The sequence below is a fragment of the Kogia breviceps genome, chromosome 8, assembly GCF_026419965.1.
Source record: "Kogia breviceps isolate mKogBre1 chromosome 8, mKogBre1 haplotype 1, whole genome shotgun sequence".
NCBI classification, from domain to species: domain Eukaryota; kingdom Metazoa; phylum Chordata; class Mammalia; order Artiodactyla; family Physeteridae; genus Kogia; species Kogia breviceps.
In genome coordinates this window covers 9,083,208-9,110,286 of record NC_081317.1, presented here as the reverse complement: position 1 = coordinate 9,110,286, position 27,079 = coordinate 9,083,208, and the positions used below count along the sequence as shown (strand labels likewise).

General features: G+C 45.5%; 1 protein-coding gene across 5 annotated transcripts in view; it reads left to right on the top strand.

Moving 5' to 3' along the window:
- Positions 1–27,079, top strand: part of MVB12B (multivesicular body subunit 12B) — a 266,327-nt gene that overhangs the window by 115,438 nt on the left and 123,810 nt on the right. For all 5 annotated transcript variants that reach the window (XR_010841852.1, XM_067040715.1, XM_059073140.2 and 2 more), the window contains one exon: positions 25,735–25,842. Coding sequence is in view for 4 of the 5 variants with exons in the window: in XM_067040715.1 (XP_066896816.1) it covers positions 25,735–25,842 (108 nt within the window). In the remaining variant the exon portion in view is untranslated. The remainder of the gene's footprint in view (positions 1–25,734; positions 25,843–27,079) is intronic.

Sequence of the window (27,079 nt, the reverse complement as noted above, 5' to 3'; positions counted from 1 at the left end):
CATAAAATACTAATTACAGAAGAATAAAAGTGGGGAAACCAAGCAGATGCCACCTTAAGCAAGTGGTCCAAGTTAACATTACCAGTAAGGAGATAAATCAATATCATGTGCCTCTTGATATGATTGTAAATGTTACATATAAATGTGAGAGAGAGAGAAGCAGCAAATATGGTAAAATGTTAACATTTTAGGGAATCTAGGCATTTAGTGCAATTACAGTGTTGTGCAACCATCACCTCTGTCTAGTCCCAGAACATTTTGTCACCCCAAAAGAAGAACATGTACCCCTTAAGAAGTCAATGGGGGCTTCCCTGGTGGCGCAGCGGTTGAGAGTCCGCCTGCCGATGCAGGGGGACGCAGGATCGTGCCCCGGTCCGGGAAGATCCCACATGCCGCGGAGCGGCTGGGCCCGTGAGCCATGGCCGCTGAGCCTGCGCATCCGGAGCCTGTGCTCCACAACGGGAGAGGCCACAGCAGTGAGAGGCCCACGTACCGCAAAAAAAAAAACAAAAACAACAAGAAGTCAATGGCCTCCCGGCTCCCAGTCCCTGGCAACCACCATCTGGGTTCTGTCTCCATGGATTTACCTATCCTGGATATTCTGTATAAATGGAATCATATAATGTATGACCTTTTTTGTTTGGCTTCTTTCACCCAGCATAATGCTTGCAAGGTTTTCATAGCATGTGTGATATCTGATAGAGTGATTTCCTTCCTTTCTGTTGCATTTTTCAAAAATTTTTGGTTATTACAACCTACTATCTGAAAGAACTTGAGAATCAACTTGTCAAATTCCACAAAATATTATGTTTTGACTCGCAGTACAATGCACTGAGTTAATAAGTTGATTTGAGGGGAATCCATATATTTACAATATTGAATCTTCCCATCTAGGATCATGGTTTGCATTTCTATTTATTTAGGTCTTGTTTTATGTCCTTCAGTAAAGTTTTATAGTGTTCCTCATATGTCATTTCATTTCTGTATGTGCTTTGTTTGTGATGTAAATGGGTTCTTTTCAAATACAGCTTTATTGAGATAAAATTGATCTACAATATACTGCATACATCTTAAGTGTTCAGTTTGATCAATTTTGACATAGGTATGTATACATCTGTGAAAGCATCATCACGGTCAAGGTGACGAGTGTGTCCACCACTGCCACAGACCATTCCTAAGACACCACTGGTCTACTTTCTGTCACTGTAGACTAGGTTTCATTTTTTAGAATTTTAGATAAATTCTTTTTTTGGCCTGGCTTTTTTCTCTCAGAATTTTTTTTGTTTGAATTTTTTCTCTCAGGATAATTATTTTGAAATTCATCTTTATTGTTGAGTATATCAATAGTTTTTATTTGCTTGTTAATGAGCAGTAAGTACTTCATCGAATACTTAATGACGGTTTGCTTGTTGATGATTATTTGGGTTGTTTCCAGTTTGGACTATTAAAAATCAAGCTACTCTAAACTTTCAGATACAAGTCTTTGTGTGGACATATGCTTTCCTTTCTCTTGGGTAAATACCTAGGACTGGATGCTGGATTGAATGGTAGAAGTATGTTTAAACTTTTTAAGAAACTGCCAAACTATTTTCTAAGTTTTTATATCATTTTGCATTCCTACCAGCAGGACATTAGAGTTTAGTTGTTTCATATCCTTGTCAACAAGGATTTCATTCTTTTTAATTTTAGCCATTCTGGTGTGTGCGTAGTGACATTTGATTATGGTTTTAGTTTGCATTTCTCTGATTACTGATGATTTTGAGTGTCTTACCTTATGCTTTTTTTTTCCCATAAATTTATTTATTTATTTTATTTTTGGCTGCATTGGGTCTTCATTGCTGCACGTGGACTTTCTCTAGTTGTGGCGGGGGGGGCTGCTCTTCGTTACGGTGCGTGGGCTTCTCATTGCGGTGGCTTCTCTTGTTGTGGAGCATAGGCTCTAGGCACGTGGGCTTCAGTAGTTGTGGCACGCGGGCTCAGTAGTTGTGGCTCAGGGCTCTAGAGCTCAGGCTCAGTAGTTGTGGCGCACGGGCTTAGTTACTTCGCGGCATGTGGGATCTTCCTAGACCAGGGCTCGAACCCGTGTCCCCTGCATTGGCAGACAGATTCTTAACCACTATGCCACCAGGGAAGTCCAGCCTTATGCTTTTTTGCCATTGGTATATCTTCTTTGGTGAAGTATCCGTTCAGATTTTTTTGCCCATTTTTAAAATTGGGTTGTTTGTCTTACTATCCAGTTTGAAGAGCTCTTTGTATATTTGAAATATCAATACAAGTCCTTTGTTGGATATGTGTTTTACAAATATTTTCTCCCAGTCTCTAGATTGCCTTTTCATTTTCTTCACAGTATTTTTGAAAAGCAAAAGTTTTAAAGTTTGATGAATTCAGTTTATTAATTTTTTCTTTTGTAGTTAGTGTTTTGTATTGCATTTAAGAAATCTGCCAAATGCAGGTCAAGACTTTTTTTTATAATCTCTTCTAGAAGTTTTATGGATTTAGCTCTTACATTTAGGTCAATGACTTATTTCAATTTAATTTTTATATGTGTTATAATATAGGGATCAAGTGTCACTTTTACATACAGCTATCAAATTGTTATAGCACCCTTTTTTTTTTTTTTTTTTTTTTTTTTTTTTTTGCGGTACGCAGGCCTCTTACTGTTGTGGCCTCTCCTGCTGCGGAGCGGAGCACGGGCTCCGGACGCGCAGGCTCAGCGGCCATGGCTCACGGGCCCAGCTGCTCCGCGGCATGTGGGATCCTCCCGGACAGGGGCACGAACCCGTAGCACCCTTTTTTTAAAAAAAAAAAAGATTATCCTTTCTTCATTGAATTGTTTTGGCACCTTTGTCAAAAATCAGCTAATCTTATATGTATAAGTATATTGCTCACTGCATTCTGTTCCATTGATCTATATATCTATGTGCCAAAACCACATCCTTTGGTTATTGCAGCTTTATAATAATTTTCAAAATCAAGTAGTCCTCTAACTATTCACTTTCAAAGTTATTTTGGTTATCCTAGGTCCTTTGACTTTTAATATAAATTTTAGAATCAGTATGTCAATCTCTACAGAAAAGGTCTGCTGGGATTTTGATGGAGGTTGTAGTAAATGTATGGATCAATGTGCAGAGAATCGACATCTTAACATCACTGAGCCTTCAGATCCAATAACATGGTATATCTCTTCGTTAAATTTTAAGTCCTCTTTAATTTCTCTCGTGAATCTTTTTTTAGTTTTCAGGTAGAAGTCATGAAGACCTTTTGCTACATTTTTCCTTACGCATTTCATATTTTTGATGCTATTGTAAATGGTATTTATTTCCATTTTAATTCATTCTATTTTACAGAGATAACAATTCATTTTTGTTTATTGACTTGGTATTCTGCAACCTTGATTAGTTCTTATGCTTTTTTTTGTTTGTTTTTTAGTATTCCTTATAATTTTCTACATAGACCATCATGTTGTCTGTGAATAAAAACAATTTTGCTTCTTCATGTCCGGTCTGTATGCCTTTTATTTATTTTTCTTGCCTTATTCACTGACTAGAGAGCACTGACTAGAACCTCTAGTGCACTATTGAGTTGAGGTTGTGAAGGCAGACATGCTTGCTTTGTTCCAGATCTTAAGAGAAAATTCAGTGTTTCACCACTTAATTATAGTGTTAGCTGTAGATTTTTTTGGTAGATAGTCTTTAACAGGATTAGGAAGTACCCTTCTAGACAGTTTTTATGATATATGGGTGTTGAATTTTTTTTTTTTTTTGCGGTACGCGGGCCTGTCACTGCTGTGGCCTCTCCCGTTGCAGAGCACAGGCTCAGGACGTGCAGGCTCAGCAGCCATGGCTCACGGGCCCAGCCGCTCCGCGGCATGTGGGATCTTCCCAGACCGGGGCATGAACCGGCGTCCCCTGCATCGACAGGCGGACTGTCAACCACTGCGCCACCAGGGAAGTCCCCTATAGGTGTTGAATTTTGTCAAACGCTTTATCTGCCTCTATGTAGATGGTCATATGGTTTTTCCTTTTGTCTTTTATTATGATGAAATATACTGATTGACTGACTTTAATTAATTTTTATTAGAGTATGATTGCTTTACAATATTATGTTAGCCTCCACTGCACAACAAAATGAATTGGCCATACACATACAGATATCCTGTCCCTTTACTGATTGGCTTTTGGGTGTTAAACCAAACTTGCATTTCTGGAATAAACCCCAAATGACATATTCTATTGTCCTTTCAATATATCATTAGATCAGTTTGCGAAAATTTTTTAAGACATTTTATATAGTGGTTCATGAGAAATATTGATTGTTCTGTGGTTTTCTTTTCTTATAACTTCTTTGTCTGGTTTTGGTATTAGGGTAATGCTGGAGTCACAGAATGAATTGAAAAGTGTTCCTTCCTCATCTGTTTTCTGGAATAGTTAGTGTAGAATTGGTATTTTTTTTCTTCTTTAAATATTTATAGAATTTACCAGTGAAGCTATCTGGACATAGGAGTGTTTTTAACTTCAGTTCAAGTTTTTAAATAAATATAATGCTATTTAAGTTACCTACTTTTAAATGAGCTTTGGTAATCTGTGTCTGTCAAGGAATTTTTCCATTTAAGTTTTCCAATGCCTGAGCATAAAGTTGTTCATAATATCTCCTTATCTTTTTTTTTTTTTTCTTTTGTGGTACACGGGCCTCTCACTGTTGTGGCCTCTCCCATTGCGGAGCACAAGCTCCGGACACGCAGGCCCAGCGGCCATGGCTCACGGGCCCAGCCACTCCGCGGCATGTGGGATCTTCCCAGACCGGGGCACGAACCTGCGTCCCCTGCATCGGCAGGCGGATTCTCAACCACTGCGCCACCAGGGAAGCCCTCCTTATCTTTTTAAATCTCTCTAGGATCTGTAGAATATCCTCTTCTTCATTCCCAATAATGATAATTGGTATCAGCTCTCTTTTTTTCTTCCTTAGGCTGCCTGAGTTTTATTAATCTTCTCAAGAAACTAGCTTTTTTGGTTTTATTGATTTTTCTCTATTATTTTTGTTTTCTATTTTATTATCTTCTCTTTATTACTTCCTTCTACTTACTTTGGATTCAATATTTTTGTTTTTTATTTTTTTAAAATTATTTATTTTTGTAGTTGTGGCACGCGGGCTCTTCAGCACAGGCTCAGGAGTTGTGGTGCACGGGCTTAGTTGCTCCACGGCACGTGAGATCTTCCCGGACCAGGGCTCAAACCCGTGTCCCCTGCATTGGCAGGTGGATTTTTAACCAGGGCGCCACCAGGAAAGTTCCAAACCAGTGGATTTTTTTTTTTTTTTTTTTTTTTTTTTTGGCTGTGCCATGTGGTTTGTGGGATCTTAGTTCCCTGACCAGGGATTGAACCCCCTGCAGTGGAAACGTGGAGTCTTAACCACTGGACTGCCAGGGAAGCCCCTTGGTTTTTTTTTTAATAAATTTATTTATTTGTTTTTATTTTTGGCTCTGTTGGGTCTTCAGTGCTGTGTGTGGGCTTTCTCTAGTTGTGGCGAGCGGGGGCTACTCTTCCTCATGGTGTATTGGCTTCTCATTGAGGTGGCTTCTCTTGTTGCAGAGCACGGGTGCCAGGCGCACAGGCTTCAGTAGTTGTGGCACGCAGTCTCAGTAGTTGTGGCGCACGGGCTTAGTTGCTCTGCAGCATGTGGGATCTTCCTGGACCAGGGCTCGAACCAGTGTCCCTTGCATTGACAGGCAGATTCTTAACCACTGCGCCACCAGGGAAACCCCACCCCCTTGTTTTTTAAAAGTAGAGATTTGGGTCATTGATTGGAGAGCTGTCTTCATTTCCAACAAAAGCAATGTAACGCTGTGAATTTCCCTCTAACTCTGCGTTAGCTGCATCCCTCAAATTTTGATATGTTGTGTTTAATTTTAATTCCATTCACAATACTGATTTCCCTTTTGATTTCTTCTTTGATCCATGGGTTGTTGAGGTATGTGTTATCTTGCTTCCATATGTTTGTGGATTTTGTAGATACACCTTTGTTATTGACATCGTATTTAATTCTGTGTCATCAGAGAATAACTCAGTTTTATGGCCTAGCATGAGTCAGCAAACTTTTTCTGTAAAGGTTCAGATAGTAAATATTTTAAGCTTTGTGGGCCACATATGGTCTCAATTGCATATTGATTTTTTTTTAAACCCTTAACAAATAGAAAAACCATTTGTAACTCACAGGCTGTACACAAACAGGCTACAGGATGGATTGGCCTACATTGACCCCAAGCCTAGACTATGATCCATAAATGTTTCTTTTCTCCTGAAAGGAATGTATATTTTGCTGTTCTTGCAGTTGGAAAATTTCTGGTCATTATTAAAATAGTTCTTCATCATCTTTCTTTTCTCTGGGACTCTAATTACATGTATATAGACCACTTGATATTGTCCCACAGCTCAGCTAGCTTAGATGAACACATGGAAGGAAATAACATAGATATAATCATGACGTAAGAGAAGAGAAATTAGAAGTAAGAGAAAAGAGGGGAAAGTTGTTAATTGAGAATTGATTCTTTATAAAAAGCATAATAGATAAACTTTTGGCAAATATAATAGTAAAAGGAAAGAAAATAAATATAAGCAGAATTTAGATTGCAAAGAGGAATGTAAGAGTATAAGGACATTTGAAAATTATAAAAGAATATGATGTCTAGCTCTTATGTGCAGCCTATGCAACTAAAATAGAAAAATCTTGATGAGTTAGATCATTTCTACTGCTATTTAAGAAGAAATTTCATAACAAACCCATATCAAAGGAAGAAACTGGAAAAGTCATTAGAGAATTATTACCAACAAAAGCACTCAACTCTTTGAGTTGGCCCAACTCTTTTTAAGGTAGCAGTCTATAAAATTGTCAAGAACAGGTAATTCCCACATTCTGCAAACTGTCTTCAAACTTTGAAAAAAGTTGGGAAGCTTCTCAGTTTGTATAGAGGAAAACTAATCTTTTAAAAATGTATCTTATGTCCAACAACCTCATTGAATTCTTCTATTGTTTCTACTTCCCCACACTGTTTCTTGCGACCCTTTGGATCATGTTTTAGGCTGACAAGTTTTTTATGAGGTTTATGTGATAGGAAATTATGTGATTGCAAATTGCATGCTGTTTGTGGAGAGGGGCAGATGAGAGGGGAAGGGTTTAAGAAGGGGTTGACCTGTTGACTAAGCAAGTGTCCAGCAACTCTATATTCTCCACTGTTTTGGTATAAGGCCTGTTGCATAGTCTCCCAGTGCCTCTTCCTAACTCCATTCTAACCTGTCTTTCCTACATTCTCTCCAGTGGAAACTTTCTAAAAGGATCAGATTACTCACCTGCTTAGAATTGTCCTCCAGCCCGCTGTTTTTAGATTCAAAGGCAAGTTCATTGTTTTACTTACTACTGAATGCTTAGCAGCTAGCACTCAGTAGGTGTTTATCAAATGGGTGGACCTTACTGGAATCTAAGACCTTTTTGATTTGCCCTTTTCCTGCATTTCTAGCCCCCCCTCCTGCCCGTGGGAACTCTGTGTAGTTCTCCAGATGTGCTGTTGCCATTCTTGCCTCCGTGCCTTTGTGCACGCACTCTGTTCCTCTCCCTGTGGAATTAGGTTTGAGCTCTGTGTTATGATAGTGCCTTTCCTTTCCTCCATTGCAGCTCTTACCACTCTAGTTACAGAGGCCGGTTAGCGTGCCCCTGTCCCTGCAGCCGAGGCCCTGGAGGCCGTGCAGTGGTGCCTTTCCTAGGCTCCCCCTCCAGCACGGCGCTTGGCTGCCTCCGTGCTCCAGCAGGCATGCAACGAGCGTTCATTGAAGTAGCTGACTCCTTTCTGTTTTGCCTTTCTGTGTCTGGGATGTTGGATGCCAACATCCAGCTAAGTTATGTTTGTGTTAAACATGAATTGAAATGCAATTACAGCTGGCAATGTGGTTTGAGGGCTGAGTAATAGAGTAAATAAGAAGGGTGACTTAGTCACGAGTGCCAGTTCATCTCCTTTGGTTTCCCGCCTCCCGTCATTGAGTGTGACTCACGAGCGACGCGAGTTCAACGTGTCTTCTCTTAACTCCTATCGCTTTCACTCTTCCTGTGCTCCCAGTCTCGTTGGGTCTCTGCCAGGGCGCCTTTGTGAAAACCCGTCGGAAGCCCACAGCCAGGCCTTGGCGGGCTGGTTGGTTCCCACAGCACCTCCACGGCCCGCTCCGGTGGTCTGTGCGGCGCCTGCGCGGACGGAGGGCAGCGACGCGGGGCAGGGCGAGCCTGGGCCAGGGTGCAGCCGGCATCCTTCCTCAAGCCCCGGATGCCATGCACGGTCGCTGGGGTTTCTGCTGACCCCAGAATCACTGGTTTTCACTGTTTTCTTAGCCAGATCCTGCTAGTACCCTAGCTGAGGCAAAAACAGTGCCGTTTATCAAAGATGTCGCCCTCTTATCCTAGACCCGTTTTGTTTTTCTTAGCCTCGTTGAACTGCATTCAGGAATTATATATTATAATTTGGTCTTACCTTGAAGTTAATTGATTTGGTTTGATGGAAAAACTTCCTTCTTGTTCTGAAGAAGACACTTAGATGTCTTGGGGTCTCCAGAATCTTTCAGCCCTGTGCCCTTGCTTGTTAATGAGCATTTCTGTAGTCTCCCTAGGTCAGCCTGCGTGCTCCTTCATCGAAGCGCACTCTCCTAGGTGCGGAGGCGGGTTCCTTAAACTTTAGAGACGGAGCAGCTGCAGAGGGGAAGCATTCAGGTATTAGCCGTCATTTATCAAGCCCTCACCACGTGCAGGTCCTGCGCTGGGCACTGGGGATTGTCAGGTGCAGCCCCTGCCCACAGGCAACTCACAGACCCGGACAAGAGGGGTAAAATGAGCAAAGATGTGGAGCCCCTCTTCCTTCCCAAGATTGACGCCCCCCATGAGAGGGGGTGTTCTCACTTCCACGTCTTCCTGCCTTGGTTCTTGCTTGTAAACCCCTCTCGTGACAATCTCTCTCCTTCTCTCCCTCTTCTCTCCCCCTTCCCTCTCCTCACAAACGTGCTGCTGTCCCCTCTGTTCCTGAAATCAGACGCAGCTCACCCCGTGCTCCCTAAGTGTCTCGCTCAATAGCTTTTTCCTAATTTTTATTCTTCTTGATCTCATCTCAGCTTTGGGTGCTGTTGACCAGTTTCTTCCTTCCTTAATGCGTTCTTTTTCTGAATACAGAACTAACACACGCTCATGGTAGACAATTTGGAAGATATAGAAAAGTACAAGGAAGAAAAAAAGTGGCTCATAATCCTATCACTCAGAGGAAAAATGCTGTTAACATTTTGACATACATCCTTTAGTTTTTTTTCCCTCCATGTGTGTGTTTTAGCAGTAGTGGGATTCTATCATATATTCTATGTAATAACATGCTTATTATTGCATTGTATGGTACTATTATGCTATCACAGTGTTTTCTTGAGTCATCAAATATTCTTCTCTAGCCCTTCTTTCCTGAAGCATTCTTATCCCTTAAATGAGATTCCGCCTCTCTTCTTCCTTGTTCTTCCCCGATTTCCCCTTTGCGTGGTATCTCTGCCCACCCCTGCCCCCCACCCAGGTTCTGACCCAGTCTCCTTCACTGTATGCTCTCCTCCAGCCTGGGGCCCAGCCACTCCTCACTCCTCACCCACCCATGCTAGCCTCGCTCCTCAGCCAGGCCCACGTTTCCACCTGCCTGGCAGACAAGCCCACAGGTCGTGGCTGGCTGACACTCAGCCTGTATATGCCCAAACTGAACTGTCTTGTGTGTCCTCCCCGACTCCCCACCCAGGTCCCCAACCCACAGCTGCCCCTGCTCTGAACTTCCTCCCACTTGGAGGCCAGACTCCTCCTGGGCCTCTTCCACCCAGCCCCCTGCCCCTCCCACACCCCGCCTGGCAGTTTCTTGGATTCTCTCCCTGCTCCAGCTTTTTATTTTTATTTTTATTTATTTATATTTTTTTTTGCGGTACGTGGGCCTCTCACTGTTGTGGCCTCTCCCGTTGCGGAGCACAGGCTCCGGACGCGCAGGCTCAGCGGCCATGGCTCACGGGCCCAGCCGCTCCGCGGCACGTGGGATCTTCCCGGACCGGGGCACGAACCCGCGTCCCCTGCATCGGCAGGCGGACTCTCAACCACTGCGCCACCAGGGAAGCCCTGCTTCAGCTTTTGCATCATCCTTTTCTGTCTCTATCACCTGAGGGCAGGACCTCACCATTCTTGTCCTGGATAGTCTCTTCCAGGAGGACTCTGGTCCCTCCCTTCTCAGCTCTGGATTTTCTCCTTTAAGCATCACTCTTAGAATTTCTCCTCCTGCTCTGGGCTCTCCAGACACTCTCCCTCTTGCTCAGGGGCGAGCCCTGAGTCCTGCACCTGCCCTATTCCTCCACCCTGCCGTGCGTCTCCTCTCACAGTCCAGCCATCCCAGCTCCTTGCAAGTGGGCCTCTTAGGACCCAGGCCCCTGTCATTTCTGGTCCTGTCTTTTCTGGGGCCGTGCCTTCCCCTCTTCCTCTGCTTCATTCCTGCCTGTTGATGCTTTATGAGGCCCCCACCTAAAGCTGCCTTTGATTCTTCTCTCACCCCACCCCCTCCCTGCACCCTGAATATCGGTGCTGTGTCTGTCCCTGTGCTAGTTGCTCCCACAGATAGTATTTACTTCACAGAGTGAGCCCATGAAGATACTATTATAATCTTATTTTACAAATAAGAAAACAACCTCAGAGAGCTCAAGGGCTCAAGATCACACAACAGGTGTGGATGAGCCGAAATGAAGCCTGGGTCTCCTGCCTCTAAGTGCTGTGCCCTTTTGCTGCTGATTCATCGCATTTTCTGGCTTTCCTCTGAGGGAGGTTCCGCGTTTCACTCATACTTGTGTACGCTGAAGCGCATGGTGCGATGCCTTGCGTATCGTTAAGTGCTTAGTAAATATTTGCTGAAAGAAAAGTAAAGACCTGTGGCCTGAAGGGATGAATTGCAGCCTAGTGATGACTATACCCATAGGTAGAAGTCTCTATTTAAAGCCAGGTCAGCCAGCATACCCCACTGCGGCCCGGGAGGGACACAGTGCTTCTGATACAATGTGAGCAGCAGTATTTACCACTGAGGAAGTATTTTCTGTATGCTAGGTGCTCGGCAAGGCTCATAATTGTCTCTTTTAATTATTACTACAACTGCGTGAGGTAGAACGTATTGTCTCCATTTACAGAGGCAGAAGCTGAGGCTCAGCGAGGTTGAGGAACTCAGCCAAGGTCACACAGCTACTAAGTGACAAAGCCAGGATTTGAATTCACATCTGTCCTGTACCAAAGCCCATGTTTTAAGCTGCTGTGTTCTGCCTCCCTGGCCCAGGAGAGTAGGTATTGGGCCGTGTGAGGCCTAGGTTGTTAGCTCATAGCCAGAAGGGGACTTTGGAACACTGTGCCATGGTTAGCCGGGACAGAGAGGGTGGTCTTCAGGAGCTGAGCTAGGCTTCAGCAGCAGCTTCTCTTTTGTTCTCTTTTCCTTCCTCTGCTTGGCAGACGCATCCTCCATAACGAAATTCTTACTCTCCGGATTCCGTGATAGAGAGAGAATCAGTGAACCCTGCCTTTTTTTTTTTTTAATTAAAAATATCTTCATGACATTTAAAAAATTATAAAAGCTCATTTCAGAAAATCCAAATCATATAGAATTACAGAAATAAAGAGCAAAAATATTACCTTTTCTTCCCTGTAATCCTACGCATATTATTAACAGTTTGGAAATATCCTGCTAGGCTTGTTTTTTCCTTTTGCAAGAAATTGTATTTATTTTTAATAAAATAAGGAATACAAAAACTTCTTATTTTAGAAATATCAAACAACACAGCCAAAGCTCAAGCACCTTTCGACCACACCTCTGATTTCTATTAGCTGCTGTCATCCGTTGGCTTTTTCTTCCTTCTCTGCATTTGCATATGTAAATAACTTTCAGAACTATAGCTTCATAACTTGTCTTCTCAGTATGAATTAGAACATGCAGTGAGCTCTCACTACATCTTTACTGAAGGATGCACCTGTCGTTTAGCTCTTCCTAGATCAGCATCTGTAGGTCACACACGTTCCCGCGCCCCGGCGTGTGGTGTCCGTGTAGGCGGAGCACTGTGCAGGCTAACTCCCGCTGCTCAACTTTTAGTTTCATTCTGGTTTTTCACTAAACAGAGTCTTAGTACAGGCCTCCTTGTTTGGATCGCCAGGCTTAGCAAATAAGAATAAGAATACAGCGTACCCAGTTAAGTCTGAAAATTTTGAAATTTTTTTAAATTTGAAAAAAATGATTCATTGCTTACCTGAAACTCATATTTAAGTGGGTGTCCTTACTGTGTCTCCTCTGGTAACGCTCCTCCTTGTGCACATTTGTGAGTATTTGAATGCCTCACTCCTTTGTTTATTTATTTATTTATTTATTTATTATTATTATTTTTTTTTTTTTTTTGCGGTACGCGGGCCTCTCACTGTTGTGGCCTCTCCCGCTGCGGAGCACAGGCTCCAGACGCGCAGGCTCAGCGGCCATGGCTCACGGGCCCAGCAGCTCCGTGGCATGTGGGATCCTCCCAGACCAGGGCACGAACCCGCGTCCCCTGCATCGGCAGGCGGACTCTCAACCACTGCACCACCAGGGAAGCCCATTCCTTTATTTTTAAGGTCTCTGTCGTCTGATTTTTTTTAAATTAAAAAATTGTGATACAAAACATTTCATATATATACAAAAGCATAGACAATAACGTAACAAATATCCACATAACCGCCATGCATCTTTCCCAAGTCTTAACGTTTCACCAGGTTTATGTGAGTTTTTTTAAATAAAAGAAACAAAACGTTACTGGTGCGTGTGCACCCTCCAGGTCCACGTGTCCTTCCACACGCCAGGGTAACCGCCGAGTTCAGTATTTATCATTCCTATAGGTTCTTTTCTGCTTTTATATAGATGCTATCATATGGAATACATATCATACTGTGCATATTTTCAACTTGCTTTTTTGCTTAGCATTGTTTTTGAGATTTATCCTTGGGGATATGTGTGGCTCCCGTTCACCTGTCTTCAAGGCTGTGTGGAATTCTGTTGCATGAATATACTGTGATGTATTTATTCTGTTGATGAAGATTTGGGTTGTCGCCAATAATTCACTACTATGAACGGTATTGCAGATAATGTCCTCATATCGTTATGCTAAGAATTTCTTTTCTAGGGAACAATTTAGGAGCAGAATTGCTGGGTCATTTTCCCCTTACTGAACATAGTAAATGTGTTCTCCAAAGTGGCTGCGCCAGCTTGTGCCCCACTCATTTTGGTCAGATAGTTATGGTTTAGTCAAGTGATTTACCATGAATGATATAAAATTGTCATTTTTAATTTGTATTTTCCTAGAGTGGGTGAACATTTTCTCATATGGCTTCTACATGTTCTATATAATTTTTCTTTTCACTAATTTCTTTTTCTCCTTGATTTGCAGGGGTTCTTTATTTATTTTGGATATTAATCCATTGTCAGTTATGCATTTCTCACAGTGTGAGGCTTGTCTTTCCACTATTTGAGTGACCTTTGTAGTATCAAAGTTTTTAATTTTAGGATAGTAAGATTCATCAGTCTTCTCTCTTATGGATTTTCATATATACACGTGTTTATTTCTTTAATAATTCCCTCTATTAAAATCATAAGGATAGTTTGTTTACATCTTCTTTGAAAAGTTTTAAAGTTTTGCTTTTCACATTTAATCTTTAATCCACCTAGAATCTGTTTTCATGTGAGGCAGAGCTCTAGTTTAATTTTTTTGGTCCACAGTGATTACTAGGTATCTGCGTGCTATTGATTGAGTAGTTCATGCCTCGGCCACTGGTGTGTCATCGGTAGCTCTGTCACAGATTGAGTGCTCGTGGCTGAGAGGAGCCCACCCTCCACCTGGGTGCCAAGCAGCCGTGAGGGAACCTCTAGGCCACTGATGCTGCTCTCCATGGGGTCTGTGGAGGTCCAGGGCTGTGTCCTGGCGTGGCTAGCTGCAGGTGGCAGAGGCAGGAGCATTTGTGGCCCAGGTGCTCTCTCCTGACCTCCGGGAACGTGGAGGAGATTCCCCTTTGATGCAGCCAAGTGCCCTGCCCGTGTTTCCTTCCCATTTCCTGTCTTGTGGGCCTCACAGTCCCCAGGAACTGATTTCCCTGTGTCTTCCCTTCCCCATCAGCAGATGCAGAAGCAGGGCTCCTGATTTCCAGGGGTGTCTCCAGGAGCCTTTGCTTTCTTCCACCCCGCCCCGCCCCAGGAACCGGTGCCCTCTGTGTCTGTGGTTACCACGGCAGCTGCAAGGAGGGTGGAATAAAGAGAGGGCTGCTCCATGCAGCCCCTGATGTGCCCCCTTCACTCCGTGTACATCTTTCACACTGTACATTCTTTTACTTGTTCATTCAGCCATCTGGTAAATATCTGATTGTGTCTTACCGGCAAGGCCTTGGGCTGTGTACTCTGAAAAATTTAAGGAGCAGAAGTCATAATAAAGAGCTGACATTTTCGGAGTGTCTATCACGTGCCAGATCTTATGCTAAGAGGTTTTTTTTAAATACAGCTTTCTTGAAATATAATTCACATACCATACAGTTCACCCTTTAAAAGTGTGTAATTCAGTGGCTTTTCATATAGGCAGAGTTGTGTAATCTTCACCACTGTCTAGTGTCAGAATATTTTCATCACCCCAAAAAGAAACCTTATACTCCTTAGCAGTCACTCCCCATCTCCCCCTGCCTCCAGCCCCTGGCAACCACCAATCTATTTTCTGTCTCTATGGATTTACCTTTTCTGGACATTTCATACAACTGTGCAGTATCTGGCCCTTTGTGACTGTCTTGTTTCACTTTGCATAATGTTGTCAAGGTTCATCCACGTTGTAGCATGTGTCCGTACTTCATTCCCTTTTTATGGCCAAATAGTATTCCATTGCATGGATAGATCACATTTTGTTTCTCTGTTCATCAGTTGATGGACCTTTGGGTTGTTTCCACCTTTTGACACCAAAAATCCAAGTTCTTTCCTCCATCTCATGGTTTTCTCCACATTAGAGAAGGTTTGATGCACGCAGCTGTCAGAAGGGAAGATCCTGGAAGAAGAGAGTTCGCTCCTGGCTAGTGTGGGCAGGGAGGCCTGGCAGGGTGGGACTTTGTCAGCCACCCCCTGAGTGACGAGAGGGAGCCACGGGGGCAAAGCCGGGTAGGCAGGAGGTCGCAGGAGGTCGCCGGGCAGATTAGGAAAGATGAGCTCAAAGAGGGAGAGCTCGGCCCGTGCTCTGGGACGTGAGTGGAGAGAACAGCCCCGAGGCTGAGGGAACGGTGGCAGGCTCAGGACAGAGCCGTGCATTCGTTTCTCTTGCTAAGAAATATCAGCCATTTCAGCTGAAGACCCCTGGCAGACTTGAGTCTCCAATCAGGATTCAAAACAATAAAATGATGCAAATCAAATCAGAACTGAAAAGCAAGCATTCCTGGGCTCATCAGCAGATAAGTCAAAAGGCTCTTTTCACTTTATCGTCTTTAGAAAGCATTTGGGCACACCTCCCGTTAGGGATCCAGAAAGATGTTGTGCCCACACTGGTCTAAATAAGGGTTTAAGAGGCTCCACGGTTGGCTACTGTCTGACCTGGGCCAAGTGTGTGTGTTTCAGCAGAGGATGATGTAACACGGCAGGAGCCCTTTGAATGTTGCTCTTGTTTCTAGTGTCTGCCAGATATTTCCTTTGGAATGTCTGCAGAATTTCCTGGCCCATTTTGATTGCTTTCTGTCTGGCAAGCACATCTTTGAATTGTGGGTGGGCTCTCTTAAAACACCAGGGTGTGAACAGATTGACAAAAACCGGTGGTTAGCTGTCTTTCAAGAGCTACTCTTTGGGCAAGAGTACTTGATACTGACAATGAAGGACCTCTGACAGTTTTAAGGATTTACTGCACAGACCCTCTCCAAGGGACTTAGTTGGGGAGCTGATTTACAAAGTGTTTCTCGGGTTTAAATCCAGCATATCTTTAGTTCTCATCCCATCAAATGAAGTCTTGTAAATTGTTGTTTTTCTTTTTTTTTTAATATTAAATTTTTTAAAATTTTTGTTTTTCTTATTATAAAAGCTATATAGAGTAAAAAGGTACAAACTTCCACTTACAAAATAAATAAGTCATGGGATGTAATGAACAGCATGGTGACTGTAGTTGACGATACTACATCACATATTTGAAAGTTGCTCAGAGGGAGTAGGTGTCTCACGGCCTCACGGCACACACGCGAGTTCTGTAAGTACACGTGGTAACGGATGTTAACTAGACTTACTGTGGTGATCATTTCATAGTGTATAGCATATTGAATCGTTATGTTTTACAACTGAAACTAATGTAATATTGTATGTCAGTTATACCTCAATAATAATAAATTTTAAAAAATAACATTAAAGAATACCCGTAATCTCAGCTGTGCAGAACCAAACAGTAGTTAATACTTTGCTTTGTATTTGTCTAGGCTCTTTTCTGTATAGATAACTTTTTTTTTTTTTTTTTTTGCCGTACACGAGCCTCTCACTGCTGTGGCCTCTCCCGTTGCGGAGCACAGGCTCCGGACGCGCAGGCTCAACAGCCACGGCTCACGGTCCCAGCCGCTTCGTGGCACGTGGGATCCTCCCGGACCGGGGCACGAACCCGCATCCCCCGCATCGGCAGGCAGACTCTCAACCACTGCGCCACCAGGGAAGCCCTGTGTAGATAACTTTTAAAAAACAAAATATGACATTGTACTTTTTTTAAAAAAAATTTTTTTCAAGTATAGTTGATTTACAGTGTTGTGTTAGTTTCAGGTGTACAGCAAAGTAAATTGGATGGAGATATATATATATATCTCCATTCATTTCCAGATCCTTTTCCCATATAGGTTATTACAGAATATTGAGTAGAGTTCCCTGTGCTACAGTAGGTCCTTGTTAGTTATGTATTGTATATACAGTACGTTTGTATATGTTAATCCCAGTCTCCTAACTTATCACTTCCTCCCACATTTCCCCTTTGGTAAATTTGGTCTTGAGATATGTGAGTCTGTTTCTGTTTTGTAGATAAATTCATCTGTACCTTTTTTTTAAATTAGATTCCGGGATTGTACTGTAGAAACCATTTTGTAACTTATTCTTTCCCCTGAACTTTCCATGTTAGTAGTTACCTGTCCTCAAAGTTGTTTGAAAAGGTTGCTGAGTCTTCTGTTGTAAGAGTGCCCTGTAATCATTAGAAATGTGTCACTCCCTCCCCACTTTTGCCGTTACACTGTCTAAACAGCACCCCTCCCCCCACCAGGCTCCAGTCCCGAGCCCCCCTCTCTGCCCCTGTCGCCCATCAGCCTTGCTCCCCCGTCCTCACAGCCCCCCGGCAGCCTCCCGCACAGCTCTGTCTCCATATCTCATGCCAGCATCTTCCTGTCACCTCCTCGGAGAGGCCCCCCCCCATCCCCCACCTGAGTAGCCCCTCCCTCCCCGCAGTCACTGTCCCCTTTACCCTCTTTTATATAAGATGCTTATTACCTCCTAAAATGATCTTATATATTTGTTCACCTGTTTATTGTGCATCTTCCCCTGTCCAGAGTGTGACCCCTGTGGGGTCGGGGACCGAGTCTGTCTTGTCCAACCCTCTGTCCTCTGCACCTCTTCATTGTCTGGCACCCAGAAGCTCAGTGTGAAGGAGCAAATGATGATACAATCTTGTGCACAGAACTGATTCTCTCCTCAGACTCTCTGCCCAGAAGTGGAATTCCTTGGTCACAGAGCATATATATCTTTAAGGCTTTTGATATGCAGCACCAAGTGAATGTAATTTAAGGCTGTAGCACTTAGTACTCATTTCAGGAGCAATTGGTGTGCCCATTTCCCCCTTATGTGGATTCTCTCATACGCTTCTTGGTAAAAAGATTCCCCCCACACACACTTAATAAATTATGGACATAATTCTATATATAGACATACTTCATCCTTTCTAAGAACTGAATATGTGTTCCATTACATAGACATACCATAATTTGTTTAGCCAAGATCCTTTTGTTCCTCAGTTTCCTCATCTCTAAAATCAGGTAGTAACTGATTATTACTTACAGTAACTCATAGGGTTGTTGTGTTAAATGAGTGACTTACACTAACAATTTGAGAATAAAATATGTAGGGCAGGTCCTGGCACACAGAACACACACAGTAAACGTTAGGTGTTGTTACGATCCTCGCAGCGTGGAGAATGCAGTGGAATAGACCGCAGAGTAGGGTCCTCGATGATGATGGTGCAGCATCTCTCGTAAGTCCATGCATCTCTCCATCGAGGTCCTGAGCAAATGAACCCAAGTGTGTTTTCTTCCTAGGTCTGCCTGCTTGGGCACTCCTTGGTCCTTGTGTGACAGCATCCTCTAGTACCTTTTCCTCCACCTCTGCCTGTGTGCATGAGCTCAGGTATTCCCATGTCCTGCAAGTTAAAGAATGTAATTAGAACACTAGGCCTTGCCTGAATGTACAGGACCTTTTAAAACCATTAGGGCTATTAGCTTAAATTTAAGTCTCACAAAATAAGTCAGTCATTTCAGCGTTACAATTAGTTTGTTTTCTTCTCTTCTTCTGTCATCAAAGCGAAGCTCTCCAGACCCACGTGCTTCCAGAAGCGTTCTCAAGCCCTCTCTTCCCTGCAGCATTCAGCCTGAACCTGTGCCATGTGCCCCCAGCTGCCTTTCACTGTGGCATTGCTGGTGCTTCTTTAAACTGGCCCTAGGTGGTTCTTTGTGTTCGGGTCCAGGGAGGCCTGCACGTGGCTTCTCAACTGACCCAAAGGCAGGGCCCACGGGTGTCCTGGTTTTGACCTGGGAGGTTGACTATCCTTCCCTGGGCCGTGTGTGGGGGGGCTCTGCTTGCTGGGTGCTGAGGGGGGAGAGGCAAGGTGCAGGGAGACCCACCTCTGCTCTGACCAGTGAATGACTTTGAGTTTACAGAGGTTCTCCAAGCCTCATCTTCTCATCTGTAAACTGCGTAGTAAATAGTACGCATTCCATTGGGTGGTTGGGAGGATTCCCTGAGAAACTGCACATAACCTGCTTCGACCAGAGCCTGGCAAACAGTAAGTACTCGGCAGGAATTCCTGCCCCACCACCTGTCCTCAGACCGGGAGCGTCTCCTACATTTAACCTCAGGGTTCCTTCACACGGGCTTGCCGCATAAGCCAGCTGCAGGTAGCCAGCCCCGCTCCCCGCGGGCCGTCAGGGCTTCCTGAACACACTTCTCCCTCTGGGACTGCTGCACGTCGTCGTCGGCGCAGAATGTGACCTCTGAGCTTGAGCCCGAGAAGGAAGGAAGTCGGCGGCCTGGGCTGCGTGAGGCAGAGGCTGAGCCCGCCCTGAGCAGGCAGCTTGTTCACGTCCTGGCATTGCTTCCGCAGGGCTGGGGGCCGCCGCTCGCAGACACTGGCCTCGGGGCTGCAGCCCCTCCTCATCCTCGTGTTAGCTCTGGCGGACTCCGGCAGCGGAGAAGGCGCATGCGGCTTTGAACACTGTCGCGCATTGGGGCACACCACAGAGATGCCTGGAACTGAGGTCATGTGCCTCTAGGAACGTCCCTGATAGTCCTGATGGTAATGGTTCCTCTAAAAGGAATGATACCCCCATACTGTCTTCCATGGGACATTTTCCCAGCTCTCTGATTTTTTTAAAATTAAAATTTGTTTTTCTTTTTAGCAAAGTGATACACGTACAGGTTAAAAACTCAGAGTACTAAAAGGCTTATAAGAAAATATAGCTGCCCCCAGCCGTGTCCCTGCCCGCTCTCCATGTTTCACTCCCCAGAGGCAGTTACTTTCAGCTCTTTTAGATTTTTTTCACTTCTGGTACTTCATCTCCATATTTCTAAATAATGTGTTTATACTGCTTATTTCTTGATCTACCTATCCTCACGTTTAGTTTTCCCATAATCTCCCCCTATCAGGCAGTATCACAAATTTTGGTAAATTAGTGGGCAGTGTTTACACATGTAAACATTGGGTACCACTGAATCAAGTAATGCACCAGGACTAGAGTCTCTTTCTTGTAACCCTTTCCTTTTCTTGGAATTAGTTCTTGACTTGTTTCTTCCATTTGCTTTATTGTCTAGGTGCCTACTGATTTTTATACAAGAATTTAACCTTTTTCTTTAACATTTTCAAGCTAGTTACTAAATGATGTTTTCAGACAGCTTTACGCCTCTGTTTTTAATTTTGTGAATGCTCCAGCACGTCTGTCACGTGCCGTCTGTATCTCTTCCCAGTGCTGGAGTACAGTCCCGTACTCCCTCCTCCCTCAGAGCCAGGCCGCACCTCTCTTTGTTCCACGACCTTCTCTCCTTTCCCTCCTGTCCAGGCCCTGCCCGGCGGACGGGCCACCGCCGTCCCCTGGCTGTCCTGTGTGGGATCTGTTCCTGGAGCTCAGAGTTTCCTCTGTATTGATTCAGTCCCCAGCCGTGCTGATTCAGCCTCCTGTAGGTTCAAGGGTGGGCAGGGGATGAATTTGGTAAATTGTTGCACGGCTGCAAAAGTCTTTATCCTGCCTTCTTGCTTACTTGATGTTGGTTTAGGTGGAGAATTCCAGAATTCCTCGGAATTTTGAAGAGGTTGTTCTCTTAGTTTCCAGTGTTGCTGGTGAGAAGTCTGATGCATTCCGATTCCATTCCTCTGCACGTTGCCTGTTATTTCGCTCTGGAAGTTTTAAAGGTGGTTTCTTCATCCCAAATTTGGTGGGATTCTCCATTGCTTTGCTCTGGGGTGGGGCTCTTTTATTCACTGTGCTAGAACTCTCAGGACCTCTTTAAGGTGGAAGCTCACCTTTTGTTCCATTTTTAATTTCTCTTTCTGGAAATTTCATTAATTGGATGTTGTATTATCGATTCTTCAGTTTTCTTCGTATTTTTCCCCTCTAGTAAACCGCTTCATCTTTGTATTTTACTTTCTGGAAGATTTCCTCAACTTTCTCTTCCAGTATATTTTTTGGATTTTTTTATTTTAGCTGTAAGTTTTTTATGTCTAAGCTCTTTACGTTGTCTTAAATTTTTCCTTTTGAAACTTTTTCACAACATTCTGTTCTTGTTTGGTGGTTGCTATGTAGTCACTCATCCCTCTGAAGATACTGATTAGAAATTTGGTTCGTTGTTCCTTTGCCTTCACTGTTTCCTCATATTATCTGTGCTATTTTCAAGTTCCCCTTTTCCTAATAATTTGGGCCCTGTCTTTCATATTTGAGACTCCCCCCGGTGCCTGCTGACCCTTTGTTGTCAGGTAAGAGTGAGGCCCCAGCTCCTGGGGTCGGAGCCCCGCGGTGGGGTAAGGCTTGATGACCTGCAGGCTGCACAGTGGGTGATGCAGCAGGGAGCGGGCTTCTGTAGCAGGAGGCCACAGAGCCTGTGGGTGCTGGTCCTCTCTCTGCATCCTTTAATTTCCAGCATTTAGAGGGTACACGTGGCTGCCGAGGTGCCAGAAGCAGGAAGGAGGGTGAGCCTGGAGGGGGCCGCCATTCAGTCACCATTCACTGTGCATAGTTACCCGCTGCTTTCACTCTGGAGTCTTACTTCCTCCTTCACCTCCTTCCCCCATCAGTCTGGTGTTCTGGAGCCCTGAGCCCTACTGGTCCCGTTTTCTGCAGAAAATACTTCTGAAACAGGGGTAGGGATCTGGGAGTCTAATGGCTTTGTTTATAGGCCTGTTCCCGTCTGCCTGTCTCAGCCCTAAACTCTCACCCACCCACCTCCAGGCCCTCCGCCCTCATCCCAGGGGTATCTGGTGGCTCGGGGCCCTGGGGCGTCCGTCACCCCCTCCACTCTGCTACACCCCAGACCTTCCACTTCCCACACCTCCACACATCCGATGGCACGTCTCTCGTGTTGTGCTCCTCTCTTGCTCTTTATTTTGGTGGCCCCAATACTGCCTCCACTTTGTCATCTTAGAAGAGAGATAAACCCATGTGTCCATTCTGTCACTGGCCACCTACTGCTCCACAGAGGCAGCTCCTGTACCGGAGAAGATGCGAGAAAGAGAGAGGGAGGGTATGTGAGTGTGAGTGTGTGAGACAAGAGTGTGTGTGTGTGTGTGTGTGTGTGTGTGTGTGTGTGTGTGTGAAGCCCTGTGACAGACACTCTGGGGGCGCTGCAGCCAGCAGCAGCATTGGGCATATTCTAGTCATTTGGGGAACAAGGCGGGGTACAAATAAGAACCGAAAGAATAAGTGGGCTTATTGTTGTTGAAATGGGGGTGTGGCCTCAGAGTGGTGATTTTGAAGCAGATACATACACTCAGCTCAAGGGACTAAGTCCTGGAAATTTCATTTTTTAGAATTCTTATTTCCTCACTCCAGGAGTCGGTAGGGTCCTTGGTTTTTCACGCTTCGCTCCGGATTGACTGGCTGATTCTGGCAGTCATTCCTTCAGCGGGTTTTGGCGGAGCCCGTATGTATCAGGCAGTACGCTTAGTGCAGGGGATAAATGGTCATCAGGCATCGTCCTCGTCCTGGTGAAGCTTTAGTCCAGTGGCGGGGCAGTAGGGGCAGGTAAACGTTAATCACACAGGTACCTGATTTGTGTCTGAAGACCAGGTCCAGTCCCAGAGATGGGGAAGGAATCCCGAGGACCGGAGGTTGGAGCCGAGCCCGATGTGACAATGCGGGGGGCTTTGCGAATCCTGACGTAGTGTGGTCTCACTCTAAATACCTGTTTTGCTGTCAGGCCAGACATCCCTGTGTGCAGTGTAGACCTGTTGGCACTGGCTCTGTGGGGGTCCTGAGTGGGCACTGAGGCACGTCTCATGCCTTATCCCCTCTGTCCCCGCAGCGCCCTCAGGGTAGGGGGCTTGCTCAAGCATTGGGGTGTCAGGTTGGGGTCTGCTGTGCCTAGAGCACTTCTTCCTCCTCCCCCTGCAGCCTCCCATCCTGGGACTCAGGACTGAGCTCACAAGGGCAGGGTTTAGACGTGAACTTGTGCAGGGGCGCCCATGTAGCCACCTGCCACATTTACCTTGTAGCTCATCTAACTTGGGGAGAGTTTAGGTTAGTCAGCACCTTTACGTGCCTGGCTTGTAAAGAAGCTTCTGGGTACTTCTTATCGCTCCACGGAGGGCAGGGCTGCGAAGGCCCAGGCTGTTACCCCAGGGCCGCTTCCCTAGTCCGGCTGTGAGCCAGGCCCGGGCCTTCCCACTCCCTGCTTAGCCGTGGAGCCAGCCGCCAGTGTGGAGCCGGCCTGCGGGCCACAGGCTGCGGGCGGCCGTGCTCTGCCCAGTTGCACACGCACATGCACACACACTCACACTCACACACTCCCCCGCCCCCTCTCTTTCTCTCCGTCTTCCTCTCTCGCACCCTCACCTCCCTCCACACCTCCCCTTGGCTGGGGTTGGAGGGCGATACACATTTTCACTTCATTGCAAAGGAGTCGTGGCCTCAGGGCAAAGCTGGCCCTTTGGTTGTCTGTGTTGAAGGTTTCTCAGGAGCGGATTGGAGGACTGTAACTGCCACGATGAGAAGGAGAGAAGGGGGCCTCTGAGGAAGGAGCAGGTCCACTGCCTGCTTTCTCCCTTTGCACTCCTGCACCAGCCTCTTTATCCTACCAAGGTGTCTTCTCATTCAGAAAAGGGAAAATTCTAGCAGTGGGTGAGAGGAGGGAATCGTCATTTTCAAACCCTGGAAACAATAGCCTTGATTTAGGGTGCATAACACCCCTGGGTGGAATTCCCAGTAGCCTGGAAAGCCCTTCTGAACCGCCTGCCTTTTCCGTGGGAGGTTGGACACAGCTCGCTCCCTTCTGAGTCCAGGCCTGTGGTCCCACAGCCTTTGAGTGTTCTGCAACCTCTCTATTTTTAAAAAATTTATCGAAAATAATGCATTTATTATAGAGAAACCACATAGGTTCCCTTATTTCTTTGTTCCTATAGCATCTTTTCACATTGTAATGGTTCTGAAATTAGGATGCATCTTAAAATAGGTTTGTGCATTTTGATATGATATTTCTTCTTTTCCTGAAGGAGTGTTCTTTAAATCCATGGGTGATTCCCAAATGACTACATCTTAGAACTGAGGAAATACAATAAAAGTACAGTTTGGGAAACAAAGATCTTTCAAACGTGGAACCCATGGGAGAAAACAAAGCAAAAGGGATCCTTGGGAGTAGGAAGTCGGGGCCACTGCTTCAGATTTCATGTTTTCCGGGAAACTTTATGTATGACCGTTACGGGGGGAGATGCGGACAAGGCCTGATCCTGTTCCGTCGTGTTTCTTTCTGTGAGGGTGACACACTTGGAGCAGACGGTCCCTGAGAGTGTCCCCATCCCACTCCTCCTTCAGATTTCAGGTCAAACGTATCTGCGGATTTAGAATAAGGACCTTTCTTTTCCCTTTTGTTGCACTTGCTAACTTATGATCCTTGGGTTTGAAAGAGGGCATTTTTCTTTTGCCAGTTGGCCTTTGGGCTTTCCAGAGGCCCCTCAGAGAGCGTGGCCCTCGGGGCTCTGGGACCATCCCGGTGGAGCCACCCCCGCCCTGTGCGCATGACAGTCCGAGGTCGTGGGCCTGCTGTGCAGTGTGGACACGGGGTGGGGCTGCATCAGGGCCATTTTGTGTAAAGAAGGGAGGTGCTTTCAGCAGTTTGTGAGAACGGCCTGGAGCTTGTCAGATCAAGGACGGCTTCCCAAAGTCTAAGCCTCAGAAGGAGAGCAGGGAGGTGCCCAGGGTGCCCTGGCGGGGGGAGGGGTGGCGGCTGCATAGCTCATCCCGAAAGGGGTGCTGCTCCCAGTCTTCCCGGAGGTCCCCCGTTGGGGTCCAGCCAGGGTGTGGGAGGTTGATTAGTACTCCGACCTGTTAGGCCGCTGAGGGAGGAAGCAGCCCAGGCCCTGATGGTCCGTTAACGAGTATCTTGGAGAGAATGGGGAGAGCGCATCCTGGCCGGCCTCCATCTCCTCTCCCGTGTCCTTGTGAACTCTTCCCGCCAGCCCCCGCCCCGCGGTCCCACGCACAGGTCCTGTAAGACTCAAATCAAGGCTGGCTTCGTCCTTGAATGCTGCTTAGAGGAAAATTTCTGCAGCTGAATACGAGAAGGTGGCTCTTTAGACTATAAACAAGCAGCTGAGTCTTTTTAAATTTTCCTATCATGCTCCAGTTTCCGACCTTGACTACCACTCGCGGAGCTTGTGCCGAGAAGAAACAGTGCATCTCCCAACTCCGCCCCCCGCCCCCCCCCCCCCCCCCCCCCCAGTGCCCAGCAGAGTCCCGGTGACGGCAGCCCCTGGCCGGCCCGGGTCCCGGACGGAGCAGGAGGCCGTGCCAGGCTCACGGCGGGCGGTGCCCCTTTCAGGTGGCATTTCACGCCCCATTGGACTTTTTTTTTTCTGCACCCTGTACTGTCCCCCGAGTAAGTGGTAATGAGCAACTTAATTTGCTGACTTCTCCAATCCCTTCTTGGTCCATGACAACAAAATTTGCTCTTTTCTCATTAGAACCACTTTTGTCAGGGTGTCTTTAATCAATGGCTTCCCCAGGGACAGTGTTTTTAGAAGGTGTATTTTTCACACTCTCCCTTTACCCCTCTTGGAAAATCTCTTCCCAGGGCCTCATGAAATGGACTAATGAGATGCTGCTCTAGTCCAGGCCAGAGTTAATTGGTGCAGGTAGGAAGAAGGTGCTCACACACGCCCTCAGCTGCCTCCTGCCTCACCTGCTGTCCTTTTCTCCATCTCTTTGGTGTAGGTTGCACAGACAGCAGATGGTGTGGATGCTGACCTCTGGAAAGACGGCTTATTTAAATCCAAGGTTACCAGATACCTGTGCTTCACAAGATCATTTTCCAAAGAAAATGTAAGTCTTAGTGGTTTTCTGTTTGCTAAGTGAGCACAAGTCATTTACATTCCTGTGTGAGATCTCCTCGTTTTTTGGTTGTGGTTTATTTTCATCACTGTGTTGATTTATCTGTGGTTTTAGTGAATGGGGTAGAATCAGCAGCCTGTGCTGTGTTTCATTTATTAACAGTATTATTAACCACATACCCAAGTGTACAGTGAATTCCATTAAAACGTGTTCTCCAAAGGAGACTAGGAGATTTCTCTCACAGCTCTTGTCTGCCTGCCTTTCCTCCAAGTAACAGATCACAGGGTAGTACGGAGGTAGGTGTCTTCCAGGGGAGCTGGATTTAAAGCTGACCAGCAGATGGGAGAAAAGCTAGAAGGATGCCACACGGTCACCCCTCCCCCAGACATGGCCTTCTTGACTTTCTCCCCGAGTCTCTCTGACATAATGACATTTCATTGTTTCTGCAGGTGGGTATCCACCACCCAGGCAGATCTCTTTTACTGTGTTGTTTTTAATACTTAAGCCCATAAATTAGGAAATTTTAAAGACATCTACTAAAGCTCTTCCAACAAAGTATTCTAATGGGTGGCTTAGAAAAAAGAGAAGTGGCTTTCGTGAGTGTCCACCCTGTGTGAGACCTGTCCTGGGAATTCTGCAAGTGTGCCGCTTCTGTCCTCAGACAGGCTCTTGAAGTACTAGCTCCTTTCTGACATCAGGGAGTTTTCATGCTTGTCCAAGGCCACCTGTCTTCCCTAACTCCAAATAGGGAGCAGTCAGATTTTCATTTTTAAGGTGACATTTTATTTTGGGCCTGAATGCTAAAAAAAGAAAAAAAAAAAAGGGTGGGAAATATTTTTATAAATTTTATTATAACAGTAATACATGTCATGATTTATAAAGAAAAAATCAGGTTCAAACATCCCCATTCAGAAGCATGGAAGGGGACAGTCAACGGTCTTTCTCTCCATCACATACCCCACAGCCCCACGGTCCTATCACGATCCTCATGCGTCCCTGCAGCACTGGATGGCTGTGGACAGTCACCCAGTTCTCTGGCCCACACCCTCTTCCACCAGCCATTCCTGTTGTCTGTTGGTAAGTCTTTGTTAGGAAAATGATTCCTAAGGCCCTCAGGGAGAACTCATTGCTTTAATTTTTTTCCCACTAATGATGAGAGTAATGTATGCTTGCTGTAAAGAACAGAGTTTCCGGTGGAGTAGGGGAAAGTCCTGGCAGGTGAGCCTGC